General features: G+C 45.2%; 1 protein-coding gene across 5 annotated transcripts in view; it reads right to left on the reverse strand.

Moving 5' to 3' along the window:
- The window catches only part of MYO1C (myosin IC), a 416,904-nt gene that overhangs the window by 81,192 nt on the left and 308,029 nt on the right, over positions 1-27,683 (reverse strand). For all 5 annotated transcript variants that reach the window (XM_085649047.1, XM_085649050.1, XM_085649051.1 and 2 more), the window contains exons 13-16: positions 26,856-26,936; positions 26,013-26,104; positions 22,634-22,728; positions 9,818-9,864 (exon numbers count right to left, since the gene is read on the reverse strand). In XM_085649047.1, coding sequence (XP_085505173.1) covers positions 9,818-9,864; positions 22,634-22,728; positions 26,013-26,104; positions 26,856-26,936 — 315 coding nt within the window. The remainder of the gene's footprint in view (positions 1-9,817; positions 9,865-22,633; positions 22,729-26,012; positions 26,105-26,855; positions 26,937-27,683) is intronic.

The following is a 27,683-nucleotide window of genomic DNA, read 5'->3' on the forward strand; positions in this document are numbered from 1 at the left end:
GGGGCACAAGGTGTCCCCTTCTAAGCTGCACTTCTGTGTCCAGCGAGTTGTTTATCTTGGACACTCGCTGTCCAAGGAGGGAAGGCAGCTTACACCCGACCGCATTCAGTTAATAGATAACATGCCAATACCCAAGACTCAAAAGGAGGTACGGGCTTTCATAGGCCTCACTTCATATTGTAGGCAGTGGATCCCTCAGTATGCATTTCTAGCAAAACCACTCATTCAGTTGACAACACAGGAGGCAGCCACATCGACTGTTCTCCCTTGGACTCAGGAACATACACAAGCTTTTGAAAGCCTAAAGAAAGCCTTATGCCAAGCACCTGTTTTAGCAACACCATGTTACAGTAAACAGTTTACACTCTTTGTTACAGAACGCGAAGGTACTGCCTTGTCAGTACTCACACAGGAACAAGCAGGAGCACACAAACCATGTGCTTATTTTTCTAGTACATTAGATCCCGTAGCTCAGGCTTTGCCTGCGTGCCTGAAATCAGTGGCTGCGACAGCTTTAGCAATCAGACAAAGCGATGCCATAGTGTTAGGACATCCATTGACAGTTCAAGTACCACACGCAGTAGAGGTTCTTGTAAATAGAACGCAAACACAACACTTGACTATAGCGCGACTTACAGGGTACGAACTTACATTGTTTCAGCCACATATAGAAATCAGACGCTGTAACACATTGAATCCTGCCACACTTTTGCCAGTAACCGGAACAGACCCACTAGCCCATGACTGTATTGAAGTTATTACTATAACGACGAAACCCAGACAAGACTTAACCGATGTCCCATTGTCAGATCCAGACCTGACATTGTATGTAGATGGTTCATGTATGAGAACAAATACAGGAGAGTTAGTGGCTGCTTACACAGTCACAACAGATACTGAAGTCATTGAAACAAATCGTATAAATACTTTGTCAGCTCAAGCCGCAGAGCTCATCGCTCTGACACAAGCCTGTATTCAAGCCACTAATAAAAAAGTCAACATATACACTGATTCACGTTATGCATTTGGAGTTGTACATGACTTCGGCGTGCTGTGGCGAGAGAGAGGTTATTTAACTTCCCACGGTGCCCACATTCAGCACGGACCCCTCATTCATGCCTTATTAGATGCGATACATCTACCGACTGCAATATCAATTATGAAATGTAAAGCTCATACGAAAGTCACTGATATCATTTCTCAAGGCAATGATCTAGCCGACAGAACAGCTAAACAGACTGCTCAAACTCAAACCTCCGACATGACAAAGACAATAGTCCCGATGCCGACACATTGTATGACAGTTAAAGATCCTACTCTTGACGTAATTGACATACAGACACATGCTACACCAGACGAAATAAAGAAATGGACTGAATTAGGAGGGATCCAAACGGACCAAGGATGGATGATGAAGGAAAAATCTGTGTGGTTCCTTCCTGATTCAATGGTCCAAGTTATAATTAACACTATACATAGTCCAGCACATCTAGGAGAAAAAGCTATGCTAGATAGCATTCAACACATTTGGTTCAATAAACATTTACGAGCAGCAGCCAAACAAAAGGTCCGTACCTGTATGATCTGTTGCCAGTTCAACCCAGGAAAAAGCGTTCCCGTAGAACAGGGTGGATTTCATCCTCCTGATCACCCTTTTGAAGTCCTCCAGATGGATTATATCCAAATGGAACGATGTCGAGGATTCAAATACGTTCTCGTAGTTGTTTGTGCTCTTTCCCGTTGGACGGAGGCATACCCGGTTTCAGATTACACTGCCCCGACTACTGCCAAACAGTTGGTTCGAGAATTCTTCCCACGATACGGTTTACCACGTGTTGTTCACTCAGATAACGGCCAGCCGTTCTCATCCGAACTAATGAAACATGTTTCACTTCTGTTAGGATATCAGTGGAAATTCCACTGTGTCCGACACCCCGAGGCAGCAGGTCTCGTAGAAAGACATAATCAGATACTGAAAATCAGATTGTCCAAAATATGCAGAGAGAAAGGTGTCGACTGGGTAGTAGCGTTACCAGTTGCACTCTTTTACATGAGAATGGTAGCACACTCTCGAACAGGGCTATCCCCGTATGAGGTGATCTTCGGCAGACCACCAAATATGTGGGGGACGCCTATACCACGCAAAATAACTGATATTGACTGTAATATGCTGACAGATTACTTGGCTTCCTTGATGTCTGCACTACAATCTTGTCGTTCACAGGTAGCTGCAGCCTTTCCCGACAACACTGAGGTGAAACCCCTTGACGTAGTTCCGGGGGACCTCGTTCTTGTGAGGAATTTCGACCGAAAGACTCAGCTGGAGCCCAGGTGGAAGTCACCCAAGTTGGTCCTGCTGACCACAAGAACAGCCGTGAAGATTGAAGGCAGAAAAGGATGGATTCATTCAAGTCATATCAAGAAATTTCATGGACTTCCTGCAGATGTAAATAGCCCACCTCGTGTGTCTTCACCCATTGACTCCAAACTACCTTTGGCTGAGGCCAACAGTCAGGAACTTTATAAAATAAAACTCAGGCCTAGACCGTCGGACGATTTGATTGTTTAAGTCCTCTCCAAGGTGAAGCGGTTGAATCTGTCTCCGACATGTATCCCTTAGACCTGAATCATGGAGAATCGCGAAAAATGTTGAAACGACAGGCGTATTGTAAATCACTGCGTAGTCATTGCATAGTGACATTATTAACCTTGTTTTTCTTAAGTCTTTTAATAATTACTGCAAGTATATTGTTGCACATATTACCCTATTGCCAGAAACGTTTACAATGTTACTGCTGAACATTCTTTTAGTGACCTACCCCCGCATGAATTGTCCTATAGACTTGCGCTGCGCAATAACACTTTCATTAGTATGTTACATCATTCCCATCAGACTAGTAATGCTACTAATTGTTGGGTGTGTGGCCGGCTCCCTCCCTATCAGAATTATGAAGGAGTCCTGCCTTTCTTTCCACATCCGTTTACACATAATGGCTCCTGTGGAGCATGGTTTAGTTTAATCAATTCCATAGACTCAGACACAGCAGTTTATCAAGACCATTGGGTATGGGGAAATCTGAACCTAGTTTTATTCAAAGTCTGTTACCCTGACAAGGAGGGTCGCCCCAAAGGAACAGGAACTGATCTAGAAAATGAAGTATATGGATTAGGTAATTTTACACCTAATCTCATGATTCTAAATGTCGAATCCAAAGTTGAACTAGTTTTACCCACCATGTCCGTATTCCCAGCGAAGGGTGAATTGTGTGTAAGAAAAGTTGGTTCCATACATATGGGCCATAGTAAATGCACTACTATAGTAGAATTCAGTGATCAAGGCAAATCTTCATTTAGAGCTTATCGCCACTCCTACTTTATATGTGGTCAGACTGCATATATGCGTCTACCTCTAGATTGGGATGGTACCTGCTACATTGCATTTCTTTTGCCACCTGTTTTCCTAGCTCCTCCTGATTATTATAGAAATATTCATTTAGTACACAACAGAAAGCGGAGAGATCTCCCAATTGTCGATTATACTGAGACGGCATGGGACAAGTATGTAGATTTTAATAAAGGCATCTTTCCCTATATAGGTACTGTTACTAATAGTAAGCTGATACGTAGATTAACTAGAACCCTTGAAGCAGTAGTGAATGAAACTATTTCCGCTTTAGGCAATTTAACAGAAGAGCAGTCTGCTATGCGGATTGTTGTGCTTCAAAATCGTCTTGTCCTTGACGTCATCCTGGCTGATAGGGGCGGAGCTTGTAGGGTCATCGGATCAAGCTGCTGCGTATTCATACCAGAAAATTCGCCATCTGTATATAAAGCCATAACTCGCCTTCATAAGATTGTAAGCCAGATACACCAGAACCCAGGCACTTGGACTTGGTCCAGTTGGTTTTGGAGTGTGATATCAGCCTGGGGATGGAGAGTTCTATCCTTCCTAGGTATTGGCCTTCTCATACTATTCAGTTGCTGTCTATGTCTACAATGTGGACCAGCGATCTGTGGTCTGTGTGCCACATCGTGTATTCCACCACCAAGATTTCATTCGTCACGGAAGGAGAAAGAAGAACAAATGATGTTATATGAACAGATCAATGGATTGATGAAGATTGATATCTCTTAACGGGCAAGTAGGGGACAAGGAGGGAATGTGGAAATATGGATTTTTCTGATCAGTTATGTCCCCTATCTTGGACCCCAACGGTTTCATGTATGAATCACAAGTACATGTATGTTCCCTCCAGTTCCAGTTATGAAGACGCAAACACATGTGCGTCCACCGTCAACATGTCCTCTGTCAGATCCGCCATGAATAGGTCGGATATTTCATTCCTAAGTATGAAAGGCCACCGGCTTTATATGGTTCACTTATGCCATTTTACAGTCCAGGCAAGTAGGCCCTGATTCTGTCATCAAACTCTTCTTGCCTTCTGCCTCTGAAAACTCCAGTCTGAGCCTGCATCTGTGACCATGAACTTTGTCTCATTCTCTGCGCGGCTCACGAAGCCTGACATCAGCCTATTCTCTGCCAAGAACTGTATTTCACCTTCGAGTTATCTGCTTCGCTCCTCAGCCGATGCATTCCTGTCTGGTAGTTTAAGTAAACATTCTTCCAGCTACCGAGCAAAGGCTCGGCTTCTCTGTCTTTATGCAAGTAATTCATAACCCTGTTACCATGGAAGGTTTCTGCCCCTTGCATCTCATATAGACACTTAGACGCTTGTACACGCACGCACAGGCAGTATAGAATAGATTCTGTCCGAGAGTCCTTCTTTTGTGGATAACCTAGTTCTTTAAACATAGGATGTTAGATATGATTTGGGATTAGGTTGACTTGACCCCCCAGACTTTTCGTCTCCACATGTAGAGCTAAATGTCAAGTCCCCTTCACCCCCTAGTTGCACGTCAATCACACGTCATGCTGCTGCGCGCGCATCTATGCCAAGTATTATCTTATAGATCCACCTATATATGACATCATAACCAATTATGTTCCTTTTTACTCCTTATTACACCCATTTTCGGTTACGCATGTGAATCGTCATTTTCCTTATCAATTGTTACGCCTACCGTATTCGCTGCATTGTAATGTATGTTCTATAAAAGTCATTTCTTGTCAATAAAGTATGTACTTCACTTCCTGAACCTTCGTGGTGACGGAACTTGGAGCAACCGATTATAATCGATCATTGGAATAAAGCCCATTCCGAACCTCTAATACCACGGATTCTGCCTCTTATTTACTGAGCTATTTTATTATGTTTCTGTACCAAATTAAGTCCCGGTAATTAAATTATTTACCACATATACTCGGTTCTCCATGTACGTTCGGCTTTCCTACATATAACTTTCAGTTTTTTCAGCTCCGGGCCATACCATGCGCTCTTCTTAGTTTGATAACTTTCTCAGGAGCCACCTTATTTACAGCCGTGGCTATCCAGTTATAAAACTAGCTGGCTGCCTCATTGTTATTGGGAACCTGTATCGGGGGGCAGCTGTTAGGAGCCTGCTCTAATTCAGTGCCTTGGATTTTGTTCCACCGCCTGATTTTTATGCTAGCAGGTTTATTCATATTCGGCTGAGCCAGTAGTGAGAACTGAGTGTTAAAATAGATCGCCGTATGGTCAGTCCAAGGAAGGGGGACCGAGTTGATCAGTGTAACATCAGAGTTAGAGACAAAGATGTCATCAAGTGTATGACCGGCAGAATGTGTGGGACCCACCACCTTTTGATGAAGACCATAGCCTGCTAAATTGTCAAGAAGCCGGCTGGTATCGGAGTTATTGTTGAGTTCCAAATGGTAATGAAAGTCCCCCAAAATGATGAGTGAATTGGAATTTGTACAAGAGTCAAGCAGAGTCTGTAGAGCATGAGAAAAAGGGGCTCTAGGGCCCGGCGTTCTATAGAGAAGTATTCCATGTAATGTAGAAATCTTGTTAACTTTCAAAACAAAGCGCATTGCCTCCGCAGGCAAATGTGTTATGGACTCAATATGCACCCTCAGGTGGTCGTGGTGGATTATTGCTATCCCCCCACCTTTACTCCCTATCCTGTCCTGACTAACCACAGAATATCCAGCCGGAAGAGCGGGTCTGAGGCCTGGCTAGTCCATGTCTCTGTGAGGAAAACGAAGTCCGGTGCAGAGACCTGGAGCAGGCATTCCAGAAAATACTTATGCTTTCCCAAGATTCTAATGTTAAGCAGTAGGCATTTTAATTGTGGTACATGCCATAACCCCCCCCCCCATTGCAGCCTGAATGATTATAACTATTGGCTGCATTGCTCCTCTCTGAAGAAGAAGAGTCTGCCCTAGCCTTCTCATTGTTCCTTTTCCCATCTGTTTTACCGTCCTCCTTAACAGTGTTACTGTCTGAAAGTGTGGAGAGCCGGAAGCCACAGCCAGTGCACGTGAACTTGTCCCATCCCTCCTCTATCAGACACAATTGTGGCCCGCAGCACTCAACTCTTCGGAGCGCCATGATCTGAGTTCTATTAGGAAACTGGGATACAGAACGACCAGGAGCTCTGGCACTAGGCACGCTCCGGGCGCCGACAGGCGCAGACGGGCTTGCCTTTCGCGCGCCTTCGGTGTGCCGGTGCCACGCCCGCTGTGCGCGGTCGCGCCAGCGTGCCTTTTATCCCCTGTCTGAAGAACTAGAACGCTGACCTTGATCACGCTGCGGCCCCGCTCTTAACAGACGGGGACCGTGAGGTCAGTATCACTAGGTGGATTACCAAAAACGTAGTTAAAACAGGCTGTCGGCATGTAGCAGATTTTAAAAAGCAAGATTTTGTAAAATAACAGATTTAAAAAAGCAAGGTTTTATAAATCGGGCAAATCACAAATTTTAAAAGCAAGGTTTTACAAATCGGGCAATAACAACACATAACTGCGGCAATCACATTCGAACCCCTCGTGTCTCACATAATTATTCTACATGTTTATACAAAACAATACACAAAGATAGGTACATATCCATAGTGAAAATAAATGCTTATATACAGAGGGATATGCAGTAGATTTCTGTTTGCGCATGGTGCTTATGTGGGAAAGAGCCAATTCTTGAGTAGTTTTCTGAAGAATTGGTGGCTATCGGTGGATCTTATGTTGGGGGGGTAAAGAGTTCCATAGTTTGGCTGCTTGAACAGAGAAGGATGTGCCACTATGGTTTTTTTCGAGCACGTATCATGCATACCACAGAACCTAATGTTGCTAAAAGGGTTTACTTTGTTTAGAAATGCATTCTTATTAGTAAAGCCAACCCTAACCACCGTAGTTCTTTTTAAATCCTGAGTTTGTGCTTCTCTACACCAAATACTAAAAATATACTGCCTACTAGTATCAATAGGTCAATCAATCAGCATTTGTAGAGCGCTGCACTGTCACCCCTAGGGGTGTCTGGGCACTGACATGTGATTCCTAGAGCTTGCAATCCTCATTGTTTTACATAACCTTTCCTAAACTGATTTACACACGTATGATTCATGTCTGTGTAGTGTGTCTGAGATGTAAAGATCTCTGAAACCTGCACTGGTGTGAGCAGCAATATAAAACAAATTAGATGTTTGTTAGAGAGGGACTATGGAGAAATGAGGGGCACTGTTGGACAGTGGTTGTGATGGAATCCGTGAGGAAGAAGGTCATGGGGCGCAAAAAAAGATTGTTGCAACCGGCGCCATCTGCCAGCCCTGAGAGAGTGAGTCAGTGATGTCTGTCACTGCGCTGTATGAGACTGACAGTTTTGTCCAGTTTGAAGGTGCTGTAATCGGTCTTGGCTGCATGTATGTATGTACTTAAATCGTAAATTGCCTGTTTTATAACTCAAGTAACTATTCATGGCATCATGTAAGTATTTATTTTTGTGTTTAATTGCCTCTGAAAGACATGTTTACTATTTAATATCACGGTTGCATAATTGTTTTACTGTACGATCAGGTTACAAGGGAACTAAGTTACTATCCTTCCATTTCAGGTGCTTTAAAAGTTTCAAAATCTTCTTAAAGTTTCACATTGCTCAAATGGGTGTAATTTCAGATATTTATGTTTCTCGTCTTCATTGCTTGATTTTGCTCGCAAGAAAGTGTCACTGATAGTCGGTGAATGTCAATCATAATTACACTGAAATTATGAAATTGTCATGTATAAGCAATCTGAAACCTTGGCAGCTATGCAACACTCATCCTCTTTCTCGCCAATCACCAGACTATTCACAAAGCTCAAAATAAAGCAACTCATCTTTTTAGGACGCAGCATTAAAAAGCCTGCATTCCAGAAAGAGTAGAATGTTGCTTTATGTGTTTCGCTGCTATGGTACAATTGCTGCATTACAGAAAATCATTTAAAAAAAGGATTGTACAAAATGTGACCATGAATATAAACAATAAATGAATAACCACAATCATCATTGTCTTTACTGTGCCCCCTGCATTCTTCTTCTTAATTCTATTCCAGTCCCATCCTCTCTGTTTCTTCCACCGCTTCCCATTATTCTCTCCCAGCGCTTACCCTATTTATCTCATTATGCATACCATGTTTATCTTTTCCTTGTCTTCACCGTTGTTAGTGTCTACTGTTCACCTTCCTTACTCTCCAATTTTCATCTTTCTTCCTCTCCCTACTCCTCTCAACAAGTGTCACCTTGCTTATTTTCCTCTTGCAATGTTTTCTTTATTTACCCCACCCTCCAGTCTATAACCTGTACTGGGAATTTACCTGTTACTTCTTCCTTAGCCCTCATCTTCCTTAATCTCACCCAGCCCACATCTTCCTCCTCCTAACCATTTTTATTTTCTCCGGAGAACCCTTATTGCCCTATTTCTGCATTCGCCTTCCCCATCACTCTCAAAGCTTCTATTCTTTCATGCCTTCATCGTTTCAAATTCATTACTTTCTACCCTGCCATTAGCTTCCTTACTCTATTCTAGCATTCACCTTTCATGCTCTCTGCAGGAGTCACCTTAATTGCTATCCCTAGCCATCACCTTTCTTTCTCCTTCCTTGTGCTCACATTACATACTTATTGTGCCCTATCTTTCCTTTCTCTTCTTCCTTGCTCTCTTTCCAGCTTTCACCTTACATATTCACTCACTCCTCCCTTTCAATACTCTCTTTTCCCATGCTCATTTCCTAGCCCCATATCACTCTAGTCCTGTGTTGTCTAGTTGGTCTTTACTGTCCCTGCTCATCGCTGTGCCTAACTTTCTCTCCTTGCAACCCAGCCTCCCCTTTCTTCACTCTCTCCCCATTCTTCACAACTTTTACCCTCCCAATTGTACTTTATACCAAGACCTCGCTATTCTTACTCTCATACAGCACTTAACTATTTTGATCTCTCACAAAGCTCCAATGTTTTCAAGTTCCTTACTCTCCACCCATGCTTTACATTTCTTACCCTATGCTAATCCTAACCAGCACCCACCTCCTGTCCTCTATTTCTGGTCCTCACCTTCTGTGTTGTCTCTGACAGTCTCCTTTCTTGCCTAGTTCTCAGCACTTATGTTAACTTACTCGACCAACCCTAACTTTCATTACTGTCAATACTGTTTTTCAATCCTCACCTCTAATGCTGTTCCTCCACCCAAAAATTCACACCCCTACTCCCTTGCTGGACTCCATCTTCCTTGAAATCTTCTTTGCTCTTCCATTCCTTTCTCTCTTGCTCTCCACATTTCACATTTGCTTGCCTCTCCCAATTTCACACCTTTCTGAATTCACCGGTTCCACCCAAACCTCTAACCTTGCTTCTCTTTCCTCTTGACCCTGCCTTCAAACAGTGCTCACAGAGAAATCTTTTTTTATACTCACCTCCTTCAAATTCCGGAATAGAAGATCATTGTTTTTATCAAGGAATCCTGCAAGAAAGGAGACAAAAAGTGATGACTATTGTGTCACAAGGCATTTGGATAGGATGTATAGGGGGGGAGTAGATGAGGGGAGGAAAGGATTACTGGAGGAAGGAAGTGGGACAGACTAGTGGTCTTGAAAGGTGATTACACAGGATGTATTTAAAGAGAAAGGGCACAGAGGACTGGTAACGGCTGGATGGACTAAAAGAGATATAACTGGTTGAACTGTATGAGGAAAGGGTCTGATGGGTTTTAAGAGGAGGGGCGGAAAGTATAGTAAGACATGGTGGCTGGTTGGATTTTAAACCTTGAAGTGCCAGGATGGTTTCGAAAAGAAAGGATTAAACAAAGGTCCAATGGAAGAGCTGGGGCAAGCTGCTTTGGAAGAGCAGGATGAATTAAAAAGTTTGTTTTGGTATTAATTGCAAAAGCTTGGAGCATTATGTATTATAAAAGGGTATTACATGATACATTAGATGGATGGAATGAGAGGTAGAGTTGGATTTGGAGATGAGGGGCAACACAGCTTGGAAGGGATAGCGGTTACCAGCAAAGGGGCAAAACAGACTGACTGAGAAGACAAGGAAGCATTGGAAGAGTGAGTTAACAAATTAAAGGTGGGTGCTAGATCAAATAAAAGATTGTAAGAGATGGTTGAGGGACCAACTATATTAGAATGGGTTCAGTGGATTGATTAGAAGATGTACACCTAGAGGGGATTGTAGTAATGTCACAGAAATAGTAGGTCAATGAAGTGCTTCAATGACACCAACTTTTTAGACCTGGAGACCAGAAATGAGGTTAAACAAAACATGACCAAGAACCTTTCCCTTTTTCGAATATTTAATGTGGCACTAACTTAGGTCCAAGGATAAGTAGATTACTTTACAATTTTACGTATTTACATTAGAGATTCACACTTTGAGTACAAGGAAAGAATGTAATAGAATGATAGAGGGTGAAAACTTTAGAGGCTTTTTTGGTGACATTGATTAAGAGCTTGTGTGGTCATCTATAACTATCATCTGTTTTGGTTTGGTCATCTATTGTCATTATTCCAAAACACACCAAGTTCTCTACCAGGTTCAACTCCTCTGAGTCACTGTAAACGAAACCTTTGGACACTGTAAGGCAGAAATGGGTGAGGAAACCCCAGGAAAAAGAAATCCTGGTGGAATCCTGCATAGAAGACCCTAAAGGATACAGCTTTGAACTATTTAATAGATTGAAAGGAAACAAAAGAGCCATTGAAAGCATGGAAAATGTCATCAAACCTTTCAGCCAGTGGATCACATATCAGTTTTGTTGCAGACCTAGGGATGTAAATATAAGAAAGTGGCTCTGTACATACTGTACCAAAGTAAGGTTCAGTGTGCACAGAGTCCACAGTCCCCAGAGGTTTGGCAGAGGCTAAAGTTAGATATAACCTTACTCTCTAAAGTGGCAGCTTGGTCGAACAGTAAGGCAGTATCAGAGGACAGTGTAAAGCATTTGTTGTACACACTCAGGTCAGCAAATGGTCTCACACACTTAAGAACTGAACTCTAGGCCAATTGTTTGTGTATTAAAATATATAGTTATTTTATTTTAGAACCAACAATTGGTATCAAAATATACTTTCTCAGAATGAGATGCTTTAGTTAAGTACTTTCAATAGGTAATAGACTTTTGAATGCAATAGTTACAGTTGTTGCAATCGGCAACTCAATTCAAACACAAATATAACATTGAGCTCAATGGGACTTTTTAAGTAAATGCAATTTCAATTACTTTGCGTATAATTTTCTTACTCTGGGTTAGATCCTGGATTCAACCCTGGTGCATTTCCTGTAAACAGTTGAAAGTCAATGCTCGGCACCAAGATCCAGCACTGGGATCTCTCCTGATAACAGGTGAGTAATCTCATTTTCGTTGATCGGCTGATTTTTAGTGAATATTTTAAAAATTTAAAGAAGAAATTTCAAGTGAAACCAGTCAATGTTACCTTATGGAGTAAAAGTGAGTTATCGGCTTTTAGGTAAGTACTCGACTGGCAAAGTTAAGGTTCTGGGCATAGACTCAGGGGTCTACCAGGGTCAGGTAGGTACAGTTGTTACACCCTCAGCGGCACAGCGGCAGCCGGTTTCACAGAGAGTTAGGCCCAATGTTAGCCTATGGCGGGCAGGGGGCCTTTGGTTGGTGGCTGCAAGCAGGCAGACCAAGCGGCTGTGGGAGCTTGCTCAGGGCAAGTGGGGAAGAAAAATAGGACAGAGGTAGCACTCCCAGGGGCACTCGGGCGGCTGTGTGCAGGGTGCTTTTGAGCCATCGGACGCTCAATGGATTTCAATGGAGAAGCTCTATAACGAACAAAGGCTGCAAGATCGGGGACGAAGTTTCTTCAGGTGTGACCACCACATCGAGAGGTAAGTTGGGAAGCTGTAGGTTAGGTAGGCACCCAGGAGCTGGACACAGGGGCCGCAGGGCGCCGGGGTGTCTTTTCGCATCCGGAAATTTACCCTCAGCTGGTAGCAGTCGGTGGGGTCCCTCGTTCTGAGGCTGCAGGCGTCGTCAGGAGCTTCAAGGTGGGTCCTTGAGTGCTGGATTCGGGGTCACAGTCGCCGGGGGGACGTCCTTGTGGTCTTTGTCTACTCCGGCACAGGCTTGGCGGGTGCAGAGTGTGCAGGAGTCGCGGTTAGTGGTTGGCACCAGGGGCTTGTTACTTGCTTTGAGCAGAACCACTACTCGTGGGAGTCCCAGTCTTTTAGGGTCACAAAGCAGTCAGGTCCTCCGGGGTTTTTGAGGTTGCTGACCACTGGAGACGCCGGGTTTTAGCAGGAGCAGGTTCGAGGGTTGACAGGCCTGTAGGGCTGGGGCCAACTCAGTTGGTGTCTTCCTCTTGTTAGCAGCTGCACGGCAGGTCTTCTTTCTTCTTGTTCTTCTTGCTTGTTTCGGATTCGGGATCTGAGGAGGGAAGGTTCAGGGTGCCCCTAAATACTAAATTTAGGGGCGTTACAGGTAGGTAAGGGGCAGGGACCAATGTGTCCCATCCCTGGGGTGGGTATACCCCTATCCTGCCACTCTCCTGTGGGAGGGGGGCAGTAGCCTAGTCCTGATTGGGTAGGGCTTCCCATCTTCAAGATGGCGAGAGCCCGGATATGTGCTTCACCTCGCCTCCCCCATCTGAGGGGTGGGGTTGGCAGAGGCTGGCACACCCCCTTTCCTCACTTGGAGTTTCTCGCCAATCTTCCCGCCAGAGTGGGGGCTAGAACCGGTGGGGACCAGTTGCTGAGTACAGCAAGTGGTCTGGGGAGGCTCACAAAGGCAGCATGCCTTTGAAGCTTCCCCCTGCCCATCCTGGGGGAGGAGACCTAGCACCTCGCCCAGGACGTGCATTGTTGCAGGCCCAGGAGAGCGGATGGCTCTCTACCCAGGGGTCCAGCAACATGTCTGCTGGGTGGCAGCCTCTCAGACAGGACTTGGATTGTAGGTTAGGTTCAGGGGGCAACTCTAAGTTGCCCTCTGTCGTGCATCTTACATTAAATCCCACACTGGCATCAGTGTGGGTTTAATGTGCTGAGAAGTTTGATACCAAACTTCTCAGTCTTCAGTGTAGCCATCATGGTGCTGTGGAGTTTGTGTTGACCACCTCCCAGCATCATATACTCTTAATGGCAGCACTGCACTTACAGTGCCCAGGAATGGCCCTGAGTACTGTAGGGGCACAGAGCTCATGCACCTGTACCCCCACCACTGGCATAGTGCACCCAGCTAGACTGAGGTATGCCAGAGTAGTGGGTTTGTGGGCATGGCACACAGGGATGTGTGCCATGTCGACTCTCTGTTTTGTTCTGCACCAAGACACTCAGCCTGCAAAGGCAGTGTGTGTGTTTCAGGGTACAGGGCCTCTAAGGGTGGCACAATAAGTGCTGCAGCCTTTAGGGGCCTTCTCTGGTCACAGGGCCCTGGGTACCTAGGGTACCATTTACCAGGGGCTGACATGTGGCCAGAGATGCCAATTTGGTTTAGGCTTCATGCAGTTTTAGGGAAGGAACACAGGCCCTGGGCACCTGATTGGCAGGAGCCCAGGGCACACTCAAAGTACATCAGCAATTTAGGAAAACGTGGGGGCATACCATGCAAGAAAGATGGCACTTTCTCAAGTAAACTATTAGAACAATTGCCTAGAGGGCAAAAAAAAAAACAACAATTGCCTGCTAAAGGAGTGTTTAGAACCAACAGAGTACGGTTTCTGTTTGTTGCCTGGTCACTGAAGAGATGGTCCTACAAAGAACAGAGAAGCTGGCTCTATTGTAATATTACAAAAGTAGTAGCTGTAACACCCCATGGAGAAGACAACAATTGCCTGCTCAATGGATCCAGGGCACACCTTGCTCATTTAAAGTTCAAAGTGAAATTCCATAGCAAAGGCATTGTTTCATCCTGGATGCCAAGAGGGAGACAATTCAAATTGAGGTGGGAGGCATGCCAAAAATGGACATGTTATTAGCACCCTAGATTTATCTAAATATTACTGGCAAATATGATTAAGTCATGATCATCATATTCACGAGCCAGCATTAGCCACACCAAGAGATTTACAGTGCTTTTGAACTCCTCAAGAAACTTTTCTGCAACTTACATATGCTTTATTGTTCAGGTTGTGCAGCATTGTATTTGGATGGCGTTACGATATTCAGTTTGGACTGAACACCAACTCAGCTCATGGAAGCAGGGAGTACCATAGAACCTAACAATTCTTATCTGCCTGCTCCTCAGAAACCAAGCAACATGCCCTGAAGCGAACAGCTTGACTCAGCACTTAGAAATAAGAAGCCTGTCTGTGATTTATATGATACTAGAAGCCTACACAACAGCGGCGGTTTCTACATTTAGGCGTTGACCCCCTGACTGCAGCCATTACTTACATGCAGTGCATCACATCATACATACAAACTGTATGCATTCCACCACATGGAGCTGCCTCTACCGGAAGACAATAGTAGGCATGGTTTTAGTGCCGACTGGCAGCTAGGGCTGTTTGTCTGAACTACGCATGTCAGTTTGGCTGGTATTTTGCATATGGCCAAACCTGCAGGCGCAGTTTATGGTTTTCCCTAGCATAAGCTGTCACCGAACTGGACAAGCAACAAAGCCCATCGGTCACAGATGGAGCGCTGTGGTCACCTATCCCAGGCAATCCTCACACTGCTCTTATGCTGTTTACTATTATAAACAGCATGAAAGAAGTGCTTTAATTGGCCGAGATGGTTGGGGTTTTAGTTTCATTTTGCCTCCCGGCATGCATTGCTCAACTCATGAGGTGTGGATAAACAGCATGAAAGAAGTGCTTTATTTGGCTGAGATGGCTGGGGTTTTAGTTTCATTTTGCCTCCCAGCATGCATTGCTCAACTCATGAGGTGTGGATTTCAGAGTCGATCCACAGCGGATGTAGAAGATCGAATGCTGAGGTAAGTTGAATATTTGTTACTTTTTTTTTATAATAAATTATCTAAGCGTGCCATCTGTTGCCTCACAAGCATGCACCGGCCCAGCCATGCCACATAAAATATATCAAGACAAGATAGAACAAGACAAAAATAGTGTGATGGCCGTCTGTCAGGCAAAAGCATTAGGTGCCCCATGTGCCTCCTGCATATTCTGACCTATCCATTTTCAAACCAGCCCCCAAACAGCAATATTAATGGTGAATGACCACATTAGGACAGTTAAAATATTGAATGAAAAGGTTTTGACGTGGGCCTTTGACCCAGTTAACAGTTGTGGGCAGGCTAAAGATATTAGCACTTTAAATCCATGTAGAGGAAGGCATTGATTAATCATGTTAGCCGCTGACAGCGTTCATTGCACCTGGAGGGCTTTTCAAGTGGGGGGCCATTGCCAGTAGGAAGGCACGAAGCTCCTGCAAGTCTGCTTCAGCATGCACACTTTAGCTTTCTTGGGGTTCACAGACATATCCTGTGTACAGGCCTTTCTTTATACAATAGATACAATTAGACAACTTGCTTGGATGTACACTGCTGAATTGTGAACATGTGAAAGCGAGTCGTATGCACATGCCACTGTCTTCCGGGAGAGGCAGCTCTGTGTGGTGGAATACATACAGTTTGTATGTATAATGTGATGCACAGACGCACTGCACGTAGGTAAAGTAATGGCAAAGCACCCAAATATTATTTGCAGAGTTCGCACTTAAAAACTGCAAAGATAACTTTGACATGGTGCAATCATATCAACGTTATTTTTGAAGTTTTTACTTGCTGACAGTTTTTACTGTCAGCAAGTACCCTATGCCCTACCACTTTCAAGAGTTACCAGCCGCCACGGCTATGATGGTGTTCCTTGCAAATCTCTTTAAAAAAATACTGCAGTGTCTAAGGTCCTAGGGGAGCTGGCAGCTTAAAAGTCTTTTACACAGCATTAAAGCTGGTCCTTTTTTATCCTGACTTCAACGCTTCCTTTTACATTCAAGTAATGCGTCTGGCACCAACATCAGGGGCAGTTTGTCCATGGAGAGGAAGAATGATTACCATTAAATTTTTTTAAATGAGCCACAATCTCCTTCCCCATGACCTACATTATGTAATCAGAAAGAAGGAATATGCTACTTACCAGTATGCATCTGTCCTTGGCATGTAGAGCTGCAGATCTACACACTTTTGCATAGATCGCCATCTGGTGTTGGGCCCGGATGTTTGCAGTTTGTTTTTCCTCTTGGAAAGTCTTTGGAAGTCACGAGGTCGGTGACTCCTCCTTTGGATCGTATTGCGCATGGGCTTCGGCTCCATCCTCAGATTGTTTTTCGCCAGCAGGGAAAGATGGAGCGTAGTAACAGTAGTGAAGAAACCCATGTGTGTTGTATCTAAATAAGATAGACTGGAACAGATACAGGTAGCCGGGGAGGCGGGTGGGCGTGTGTAGATCTGCAGCTCTACATGCCAAGAACAGATGCATACTGGTAAGTAGCATATTCCATTCGAGGCATATGAGCTGCAGATTACACACTTTTGCATAGACTATATAGCAGTTCCCAACCTTAGCGGCGACCACCGGTGTCTGTTACAGTGGTTTGAAATAGTGTTTTTAGTACAGCCTGGCCCACACTAGCTTGGTGCTTGGTTTGCACAACTACACAATAGTGTTTAGTGAAAGTGTGCGGTGTTGACCATGTAGCTGCTTTGCAGATATCATCTAGTGGGATGTTCCCTAGAAAAGCCATGGAAGCCCCTATCTTCCGTGTAGAATGGGCTTTAGGGGGAACGGATAGCGTGCGTTTTGCTTTGTGGTAGCAAATCTGGATGCATTTTACAATCCACCTAGCTATCCCTGATTTTGAGATGGGGTTGCCCTTGTGTGGTGGAGAGAAAGAGACAAACAGTTGTTTGGTCTTTCTGAATGGTTGTGTTCTTTGGATATAGTAAAGTAAGGCTCGTTTGACATCTAGCGTGTGCAGAGCCCTTTCTGCAACGGTCTCAGGTTGCGAGAAAAATACTGGTAATTCTACAGATTGGTTTAGGTGATCAGGGGAAATGACTTTAGGTAGGAATTTTGGGTTGGTACAGAGAACAATCTTGTTCTGGTGCATTTGTATAAAAGGTTCTTGTATGGTAAGAGCTTGTATCTCACTGACCCTTCTAAGGGAAGTGATTGCTACAAGGAAAGCTGTTTTCCATGTGAGGAATTGCAGTTCGCATTTATGCAAAGGTTCGAAGGGAGGCCCCATCAGCCTTGTGAGAACGATATTTAAGTTCCACACAGGTGAGGGTGGTACTCTGGAGGGAATTATTCTCTTGAGGCCTTCCATGAAGGCTTTAATGGCAGGTACTTTGAAAAGTGATAGGTGCTGCCTGTTTTGTAAGTAAGCTGCAATTGCTGCGAGGTGTAGCCGAATGGAGGTATAGGCTAGATTACACCTTTGTAGGTGGAGTAAGTAGCATATGATGTGTTGTATAGACACGTTTAAAGGATTGATTGTGTTGTTATGGCAATAAACAACAAATCTTTTCCACTTGGCAGCATAGCAGGCTCTAGTGGTAGGGCGTCTAGCTTCTCTGATGACGTTCATACGGCCAGGGGGAAGGTTCAGGTACCCGAATTCTAGGATTTCAGGAGCCAGATCGCAAGGTTGAGCTGAGCTGGGTCCGGGTGCCTGAACTCTCCATGGTTCTGGGTTAGGAGGCATGGTGAGAGGTGTAGCTTTTGGTGTGGTACTACCGAGAGTTCCAGCAGCGTGGTGTACCACGGTTGTCTGGCCCATGCTGGAGCTACTAGGATCAGTGTGAGGGAGTGCTGTTGTAACTTTCGCACCACTAGTGGAATGAGTGGGAGAGGCGGAAAAGCGTACGCAAATTTGCCTGACCAGTTCATCCATATCGCATTTCCTTTGGACAATGGGTGTGGGTATCTGGTGGCGAAGCTTGGGCATTTTGTGTTTTCGTGGGTGGCGAAGAGGTCCATCTGTGGATGCCCCCACATTTGAAAGAACGGATGAACAATCTGTGGGTGAAGTTCCCACTCGTGGATCTGTTGTGTCTGTCTGCTGAGCAGATCTGCCACTGTGTTTTGGACTCCTGGGACATATTGAGCTAGGAGAAAGATTTTGTGGGGAATTGCCCATCTCCATATGCTCTGTGCTAATTGAGAGAGCTGTGGAGAGTGTGTGCCGCCTTGTTTTTGAATATAGTACATGGCCGTCATGTTGTCTGTGCGAATGAGGACTGCTTTGCCTGAAATCCGTGGTTGAAAGATTGCTAGTAACTCCAGATGGTTGATATGAAGTAACTTTTGTTGCGGCGTCCATGTACCCTGCACTGTGAGGTGTAATAGATGAGCTTCCCAGCCGGAGAGCAATGTGTCCGTTGTTAGTATTATTTGGGGAACCGGGTCCAGGAACAGGCGACCTTTGGAAAGGTTTGTGGTGTTCCACCACTGCAGAGAGCGATGGGTGCGACCGTCTACCAACACCAGATCTGTCAGTTGCCCCTGGGCCTGGTTCCATTGGCGCGCTAAGCACTCTTGGAGTGGACGCATCTGGAGTCTTGCGTGAGGCACTATGAAAATGCAAGAGGCCATCATCCCTATCAGTTGCATAAACACTCGTGCTGGAAGGGAGTGTTGAAGTACGAATTTTTGTTGCAAAGCCTGAATGCTTGCAATCCTGGCCGGATTGGGGTAGGCTATTGCTTTTGAGGTGTCTATGGTGGCACCGAGGTATTGTTTTATGTGGGATGGTGTTAGCTGAGACTTTTGGTGGTTTACCGTGAAGCCTAGTTGGTGAAGTAGTTGGATTGTGGTAGCGGTGTGGTGTACACATTGGTTGTAGGAAGTGGCTTTTATCAGCCAATCGTCCAAGTATGGGAAGACGTGAATGTGCTGTCTTCTGAGGTGTGCCGCCACCACTGCTAGGCACTTGGTGAATACCCGTGGTGCTGTTGTGACTCCGAACGGGAGCACTTTGAATTGGTAGTGTTGTCCGTCCACTACAAATCTGAGGTACTTTCTGTGAGCATGGTGTACTGGAATGTGGAAGTATGCGTCTTTCAAGTCCAGTGTGGTGAGAAAGTTGTTCTGGGAGAGTAGAGGAAGTACCTGCTGAAGCGTTACCATGTGAAAATGGTCTGAGTGTATGTATGTGTTTAGGGGCCGGAGATCTAGGATAGGCCGTAGAGTCTCGTCCCTTTCCGGTATTAGAAAATATAGGGAGTAAACCCCCATATTTTGTTGATTGGCAGGAACGTGTTCTATTGCCTGTTTTTGTAGGAGGGAGATTACCTCCTGCTTTAGCAATGTGGAATGTTCTTGTGACATTGGACATTGCCTGGGTGGAATGTTTGGGGGGGTAGATGTTAATTCCAGGCAGTATCCTGACCGAATTATTAGGGTCACCCATTTGTCTGAGGTGATGGTCTCCCAGACATGAAGGAAATTTGTAAGTCTGCCCCCGACCGGGGTGGAATGGTCTGGAGGGAGCGGGGGGAAGTCATTGGGTAGGCGGTGTGGCAGAGCGGGAGGTATTTGTTTTGCCTCTGCCTTTATTATTGTTGCCCCTATAGCCGCCTCTTTGATAACCCCTTGTGAAGGTGGACTTTGTAGGGAGTGGATGCGTTATCTGAGGAGTAACCTCTAGATGTACTTTGAAAGGAAGAGCGGCGAAAGGAGCGCCTAGAAGGGTGTGACTGTAGGGCTCCCATGGACTTCGTGGTATCGATGTCCTTTTTCATTTTCTCCATGGCCTCATCTACCTTTGGGCCAAATAGGTGTTCCTGGTCAAAGGGGTGATTAAGGATGGAGGCTTGTACCTCTGGTTTGAACCCTGATATTCTTAGCCAAGCATGGCGACGGAGGAGGACGCTAGTATTAATGGCCCTGGAGGCTGTGTCTGCTGCATCTAAGGCACAGCGTATAGAGGTGTTGGTTATTGTCTTACCCTCTTGGATTAATTCATTGGCCCTATTTTTATATTTTTCAGGGAGGTGGTGCATTATGGTTTCTAATTCGTCATAATGTGCCCTATCATATATGGCCAATAGCGCTTGGGTGTTGGCGATACACCATATATTGGCTGCCTGTGACGCAGTGCGCTTTCCTGATGCGTCCAGTAGCTTTGACTCTTTGTCAGGTGGTGGTGCTTCGCCTGACGCCTGAGAATTTGTTCTTTTTCGTGCCGTGGAAACCACTAGAGAATCTAGTGACGCTGGCCCTTTGATGTAGGAGGGATCTGTGGGGCCAGCTTTGTATTTTTTATCTATGCGCGGGTTAATGACCCTGGCCCTAACTGGGTCTTAAAAAACCTCTGGCGCATGCTTTACCACTCCTTTAAGCATAGGTAATATGGAGGTAGACCTATGTGTGGTTTCAAACGTGTCGAGAAGGAAATCCTCCTCCACGGGGTCAGTGTGCAAGTCTATCCCGCGGTAGTGTGCCGCCCTTGGAAGTAGGTGGTGGAACCCTAATGAGTCTTCCGGTGGAGATGGCCTGGAAGGGTAAAGGTCATCTTGTGGGACGTCGGTGATATCTGGTTTATTGTAGTCGTTCCATGGGTCTGGGGATCCTGTAGGGGTGGGGTCTTGGGGCACATCCCCTATATCCTGATATGGGTCCCCCTGATCATCATCGTCTGGAGACAGAGTCGGAGAGCGATGAGGTGGGGGTGGAGAGGGTGGAGGAGGTGGGGAAGGTATTCTGAAAGGAGAGGTAGCAGAGTCCTTCCTCTTTGGAGGTGGAGGCGGAGCTGGTTTGTCCTAATGTCTCTTTTTGGAAGAGAGTGCCAACTGTCCAGTTTTTGGATCCTTGGTGAGAGTCTTTTGCAAGGGATCCAGTGTAAATAGTTCCTGAGAAAGTGTTTGGTCCGTCGGCGTCGAAGCCTTCAGGCCGACGTCTTTTTAGGCTTTTTCATGCCAGTGTGCTTAACACCGGGTTTGGGAACCTCTGACTTTAGGGCCGGCGCCGAGATGGATTTCGGCTTGGAAGTGTCGGTGGCCTTATGGGTCTTGGTCGGTACCGAAGATGGTGTCGGTACCGAAGAGCTGGGTTTCGACCCCGAAAGCTTCGGTACGGAGCTCGGTGTCGAGGTGGAGGCCATTTTCTTTTTCGGTGCCGAAGCGTGTTTCTCGGCACCACTGGTAGGCTGGCTCGGGCCCAAGCCGCCGGAAGGCTTGCTTGGCTTCTTCACCGGGCCCGAAGGTGGGGTGTGTGAAGCGGTATCTTTGGTTTTGCCTAGGCCCGGAGGCGAAGGCGTGACCGTAGCCTTTTTCTGAGCCGGCAAGGGTGTGGGGGGGGGGGGGGGGGGTTATAGTACTCACGACCCTCTGCGCCGGAGTGATGTCCTCCACATCTGACTCGTCGGCCTCGGAAGTGCTGACGAGGTCCTCTTTGGTGCGCTGCTGTCCCAGATCTTCGATGTCGTCTCCGAAGATATCGACTGGAACGGAGATCGAGGAGTGTGCCATGTTCCTTCTGGCTCTTCGGTCTCGAATAGTCTTTTTCGATCGGAAAGAATTACAAGCCGGACAGTCTCGAGACTTGCGTTCAGGGGAGAGGCAGAGGTTGCATACCTCATGAATGAAGATCGGTGTGGGGGAATTTGGACCCACATCGAGGGCACTTCTTGAATGGAGTTCTTTCCATAAGCCGGGACCGGAGGTTGGGTAGGCCCGAAGGCCGCTGTCGACGACTGGAACCAAAGGTTTGCTGATGAGAAAGTGCGTTGATTGAGGAGATCGCGATCGAAACAATACCGCGATTTCGGGTGAGGATTCCGCGTCGATTGTCGAACTGGAAACTGTTCGGAACCGGAGCGCGAAGATTACATGCGAGCCCGATGGCGGAAAAAAAACAATCTGAGGATGGAGCCGAAGCCCATGCGCAATACGATCCAAAGGAGGAGTCACCGACCTTGTGACTTCCAAAGACTTTGCAAGAGGAAAAACAAACTGCAAACATCCGGGCCCAACACCAGATGGCGATCTATGCAAAAGTGTGTAATCTGCAGCTCATATGCCTCGAACGCAGCGTTTCGAGATATAGCTGGTCATCTAGGGGTCCCACCGTCCAGTGAAAGAGAAACGATAGATAATCAGATTAAAGGCCTAGAGCAATCACTAACTAGACAAAATAAAAGCTGCAGGCGAAGTGTTTCACAAGATGAATGAATGGTATGAACCAGAGCAGCTAATCTGTTTGACTTTATAATATATGCCAAAATCTAAAACATTCATTTTGTAAAGTATCTTCTTTAATGTCAGGTTTACAAACAACTCCTATACCTGAGACATTTACCTGTCACACAATAATTGACCTCGCCTGCGTAGTGCAAAAGACGAAACTCATCACGTCCCAAGCATTTACGAGTTTTCTGGTCAGCCAACTTATGACTACAGAAAAATAAACAAGAAATGATTAATGTAAGATAATACAAACTATATCTTGAAGTATAGTTAGTGGCATACAGCAGTACACAGGACAATCTCCCACTTGAACAGGGCTCTGAATAATGACAAACCATTGCACCAGACAAAATCCTACTGAGACGCTGCATTGCATCAGAGAATTTGGCAGTGCCACACAGCAGCAGACAAAACACTAGTTATAACCTGTCTAGCTTCTGTCAAAAACCAAAGACAAAATGAACCACATCACATCTGGGCTGGGGCTGGGATTGGTGAAGTTTAGGATGGAAACTTGTTGAGGTAGAGTTGATGACTCGTGGGCATGGAAGTAGGTAGGTGGTGGAGTGCTAATAGAGCCTTCCCATGGAAAACTGGGACTGGTCGTCAATTAAAAAAATAAATCTCACTGAACTTTCATGCATCATGCAGTGCTGCTGTTTGACACTAAACATCAAAAACTGAATAAGGATATGGTGTTAAAGTAAAATACACAAACATGCTTATAGACATGTTGAAATAAGCCATGGATAGGGGCATATCATTTGCTCAGAATTACTGTGCTTAACTTGTAAAATTAAGTGCAGGTGTCCAAAGATTTTCATCCACAGCCCACTGCCAGTTCCATAGAATGCCAGGTTTTACACTAAATAAGGCTTCCTACTCTTGATTCCATGTCATGCCTCTTCCTTCCACCATTCTACACTTCTTGTCTCTTAATCGCACTACTGCAATTTTATTTTCACCTCTGCTTTCTCCCTTTTTCATTGTTTTCCTTTCTTTCTTGTCATCCTCCTTTCTCTGTCTTTCTTACTCTTGGTCTTGGTCAAAGCCTGATGATGGGAATTGGTCCTATCTGCCTTTTCTGAATGATCACCTCAGATTTTTGCCTTTTTCTAGACCTTATGTTTGCTGGTTTGTAAATTCTGTGCACTTTACCCCTACTAAACAGGAGTAAAGTCGCTGTGCTCCCCTTTGCACATAGTTAAATTGGCATATTTCATTTTTTTAATAAGGTGATAGTATATGGTGCGGAAATATACCCATTGCATCTGAAGTTTAACGTCATCATTTGAGGATTGCCGGACCGATTATGCGATCCACTACAGTGACGGGAAAATAATGACTACAGGCCTACCCTATGTAGCCTAACTGCAACAGCTTAAAACCTGCTGTAGTGACCTGCTAAAATAACCTTTTCGACAGGCAGAACCATGCTTTTGAATATTAATAAGTCATTCATAATAATAGTCGTCCACAAGGTAGGGGTGTCTGATATTTAAAAGTGGCACATGAGCAAACTTTAAGTTGGCATGATCATATAGTGACTAGCCCCCTAAAGCTATTTTCACTCACAAGAGATGTAGCTGAATCATAGAAAATATTAAAGTATAGGTTATAAACTTTGATGGAAAACAGCTAAAATAGTCATTGAACGAACTTTCATGTTTATTAAAAGTCCACTTGATTGGTGAAGTTAGATGGTAAAAGAATCTTTAGGAAAAGTAACTTTTAGAAACTTACATTTGCCCTGTCTAAAGCTCCTGGAGGATAATTTTTCTAGAAGCTGTCCAGCCAAGTGCTCGACCTTAATGAGGTGTTCAACCTGCCACAATAGAAAGAAAAATGCCATGGGGAAGTATTATTCTTCCCCTTGCAGGAAGAACTGTTAAGGTGGAGCCAGGAACTCAAATAACCTGTAAAGAAGTCTGTCCTTTCATAAGTAAATGTGTGGTGAGGGGAGCTAGTCCAGAATGGGTGTTGAGTGATCACAGAGGAGAGGACTGCTCATTTTCCTGGCCACACTCTGGGTGGGCACAAAAGCTCTACACAAGGGACGAAGAGTACTCCATCTTGAATTCTAGGAGTAAGGTGCACTGTGGGGTTGTTTTCAGTAGGGCAAACAGGACCTTCTGCAAAAGTGGATAGGCCTCCCCTGGGACCATATACTCCATTGTCAGGCAGGTGCAGGAGTCATCCCCCCTACAGACAGCCAAGTGCCAACCATAAATGTTGCACCCCAAGACGATCTCTTCAAAACACCTACTGGACCTACAGAAGTACAGAAGAGGACTTGAGCCTGCTGTCATTGACTTGAAAGGAGCACTAAAGGACTGGACCTGTTCCTTCTTATACCCAGAACAAACAACAAAGACTACAAGGGTCATGTAGCTGACCATCTCTGTGGCTACGGGGACACACGAAGCTGCAAGAGTCCTATTCCTGAAGTGAACAGATGACCAGTACCAACTGGGCCTGCATTGGACCTTGCTGGTGGCCCTGCTGGAGTGGGACCTGGTCCCTAAGTGCTGGTCCCTGAGGTCCTTGAAGCCTTTGAAGTGACCCAGAGGAGCTGCTTCAAAGTTCCTGACAATGGGACTTGGATTTTTTGGGGACTTCTGGGAGCTCCAGTGCCATTAGGAGGATCTGGCAGCAAAGGTCTCAGATTTCAATGCACTAACCCCGGATTCAGCTTCAGGCTTGCCCTGATGACTGATTTTGAGCTCCATTAAAAGACTTCGTAAGGAGGTAAAATCTTTGACCAAGACAAACCCGCTTGGGATTTTCCAACTGCACTCTATCGCAGTAGGCCTGAAATCGCACCTCCGTCCTGGTCTACCGCTTCCATAAAATATCATCGGTGCTTAGCACGTTTTAGAACTATTTTATCATAAAACGTAAAAATAATTATCTCTCTGGCTCACCTCATTCGATGTTTGTAGTTTTTGTGTAATTTTGTTTATTAAATTTTACTCTTCATTTCAAATTCAGTTTGGAGTTTTTATTGTTTAGAGTTTTAAGACATCATTAATGTTTTGGTACTGCAAAAATACTTTACACATTGCCATAAATTATGCCTGAGCTCTTGCTTATTGAGTAACTTTGGTATTCACCCTGAAAAGCTAGTGTCATTATTCCTTTAGGTGAGCATTGGCCCACTCCAAATAATAGTCCACTCTCTTACAGAAAATAACTTGTGGTCCCACAAACGAGTGTACAAGTCCACTACCTGCTATCACCCCCAGAAATTAAGCCCTGCATCAGACTATCACCTACCTGTGCTTAGTGACTTCGAGAATCTAGAGATACATAACACAAATTAAAAACCATCTTTCTACAAGTCTTTTCATTATCACACATAGCCAACTCCCCTGCCTCTCTGGTCACACATCTGAACCTCCAAAATCCTATAATTGCCACAAATCCATCTCCATATATACCACATTGATATTCACAGTAAATCCCTCCCTCTCTATCCTAATGATACTCACGTGACAAAGTGAGGATGATTCTTCACAGCTTCTTCCAATTTTTCCAAAAACGTTACATCAGTGGCATCTCCAGGACGCAAACACTCTTCATCCTGAACAACAGCAGAAGGTCATTCATCTCACTCTTCAAATAAACCCCCCCCACAACCAAAGCATCCACTCACTGGCTCAGCCAGACATTTTAATGTTCTGTCTTCACTCAACAGTAATACATACCCCACCTATGCCCTCAGCACCGAGGGCCAAACTGAGGCACTGTGCACTCCACTTTTGTGCCCTAAGTGGCACTGGGTTCCGACTTGCATCCTGTACCATCTTATGGTAGACATCCCACTGTTGGACTCACTTCATCACTTGTGCCCTCCACTGTCCTGATCCATGTGACCTTGTTGGCTTCACTCATGTCTTGTGTTCTTCATCTGACCGACATGGCATTGTTGACCCAAATTGTGGCCCGTTCAGTGGGCTGTACTTGTACCCTGTGCCCTCCAGTCTCCTTAAGAATGCACCTGTGTCCTTCTTGTGCTTGAGCCCCCTCCGGTACTGTAGCCCTAACTCATGTCTGTAGACTTTCTCTCATTACCCACAGAGAAACTGGTTCCTCACTCATGCACTGTGATATTCCATCACCAGACCCACAGGTCATTTGGTGCACATTCATGCCTACAGGGCTCTGTGGGACTTGCTTTTTGTCCCATGCCAAGGTCATGGCACATCTGATAGTGTGATACCTATTCCAACCCTGTGAATTCCACCCATTTGGCCCACATGGCACTGCGGGCCCTACTAACATCATGCGGTCTCGGCTTTCTCATTGTTCCAAAAGAAGTGGGACACACTCACCAAGATTGAAATTATGCCTCTGAACTTCTCTTCCACCAAATCACAGATAATTTTGTTGTTGAAGTATTGAACTGGCTCCCACTGCAAATACAAGAGAGGAGATATAAGAAACCCATCATGGAAAAGCACACTAGATCACGGGCCATCACAGAGACACATCTCTTAAAGGTCGTTATAGTTAAGTTTGCAAAATTGTGGCAGTCATAGGTGGAGATTCGAGGAGGATACTTCATAATCACTCATACCACAGACCAGTGACAGTGCAGTTTTGTAATGGGCTCCTGAGGACCTGTAGACCAGTGCAGCACATCAGGAGCTCAATATAAAATTGCACATTATAGCAGCTGTCAGTCACAAAACTACACAGCACTTAGTGATCACACAGCCGCACAGAATCTCTACGGCCCATTGCCATTGTACAGGTAAAGCATCTGTGTCAGAGCTTTAAGAAATACTACAGGAGTATTGGCTGTCAAGTAGTTTAAGGGAATGGCAAAGGAGTGATGACTGTGGGAGAGTTATTGCAAATAGGGCAGATGCTCTGGCTGTGGAAGAGCTGTAGCTGCTTAGGATTGTGCAGGAACTATAGCAAATGGATAGAGAAGGAAAGGTAGTTCTTGGGTACACGTACGGCTGTGCGATGGGACGAAATGACTGGTGTAAATGTGTGTCCTTGTGGAAGCATAGGGAATGGTGAGTGATCACTGGCTGTGGAAAGACAGAGGAAGTGATTTAGGAGCACTTACAGTGGAAAACTGCAGGGAATGGAATAGGAGAGTTAGCTATGTAAAGAGTGAATTGTGTAAGAGTCAAAGCTGAAGGGTAGCT

The sequence above is a fragment of the Triturus cristatus genome, chromosome 3_2, assembly GCF_964204655.1.
Source record: "Triturus cristatus chromosome 3_2, aTriCri1.1, whole genome shotgun sequence".
Taxonomy (NCBI): domain Eukaryota; kingdom Metazoa; phylum Chordata; class Amphibia; order Caudata; family Salamandridae; genus Triturus; species Triturus cristatus.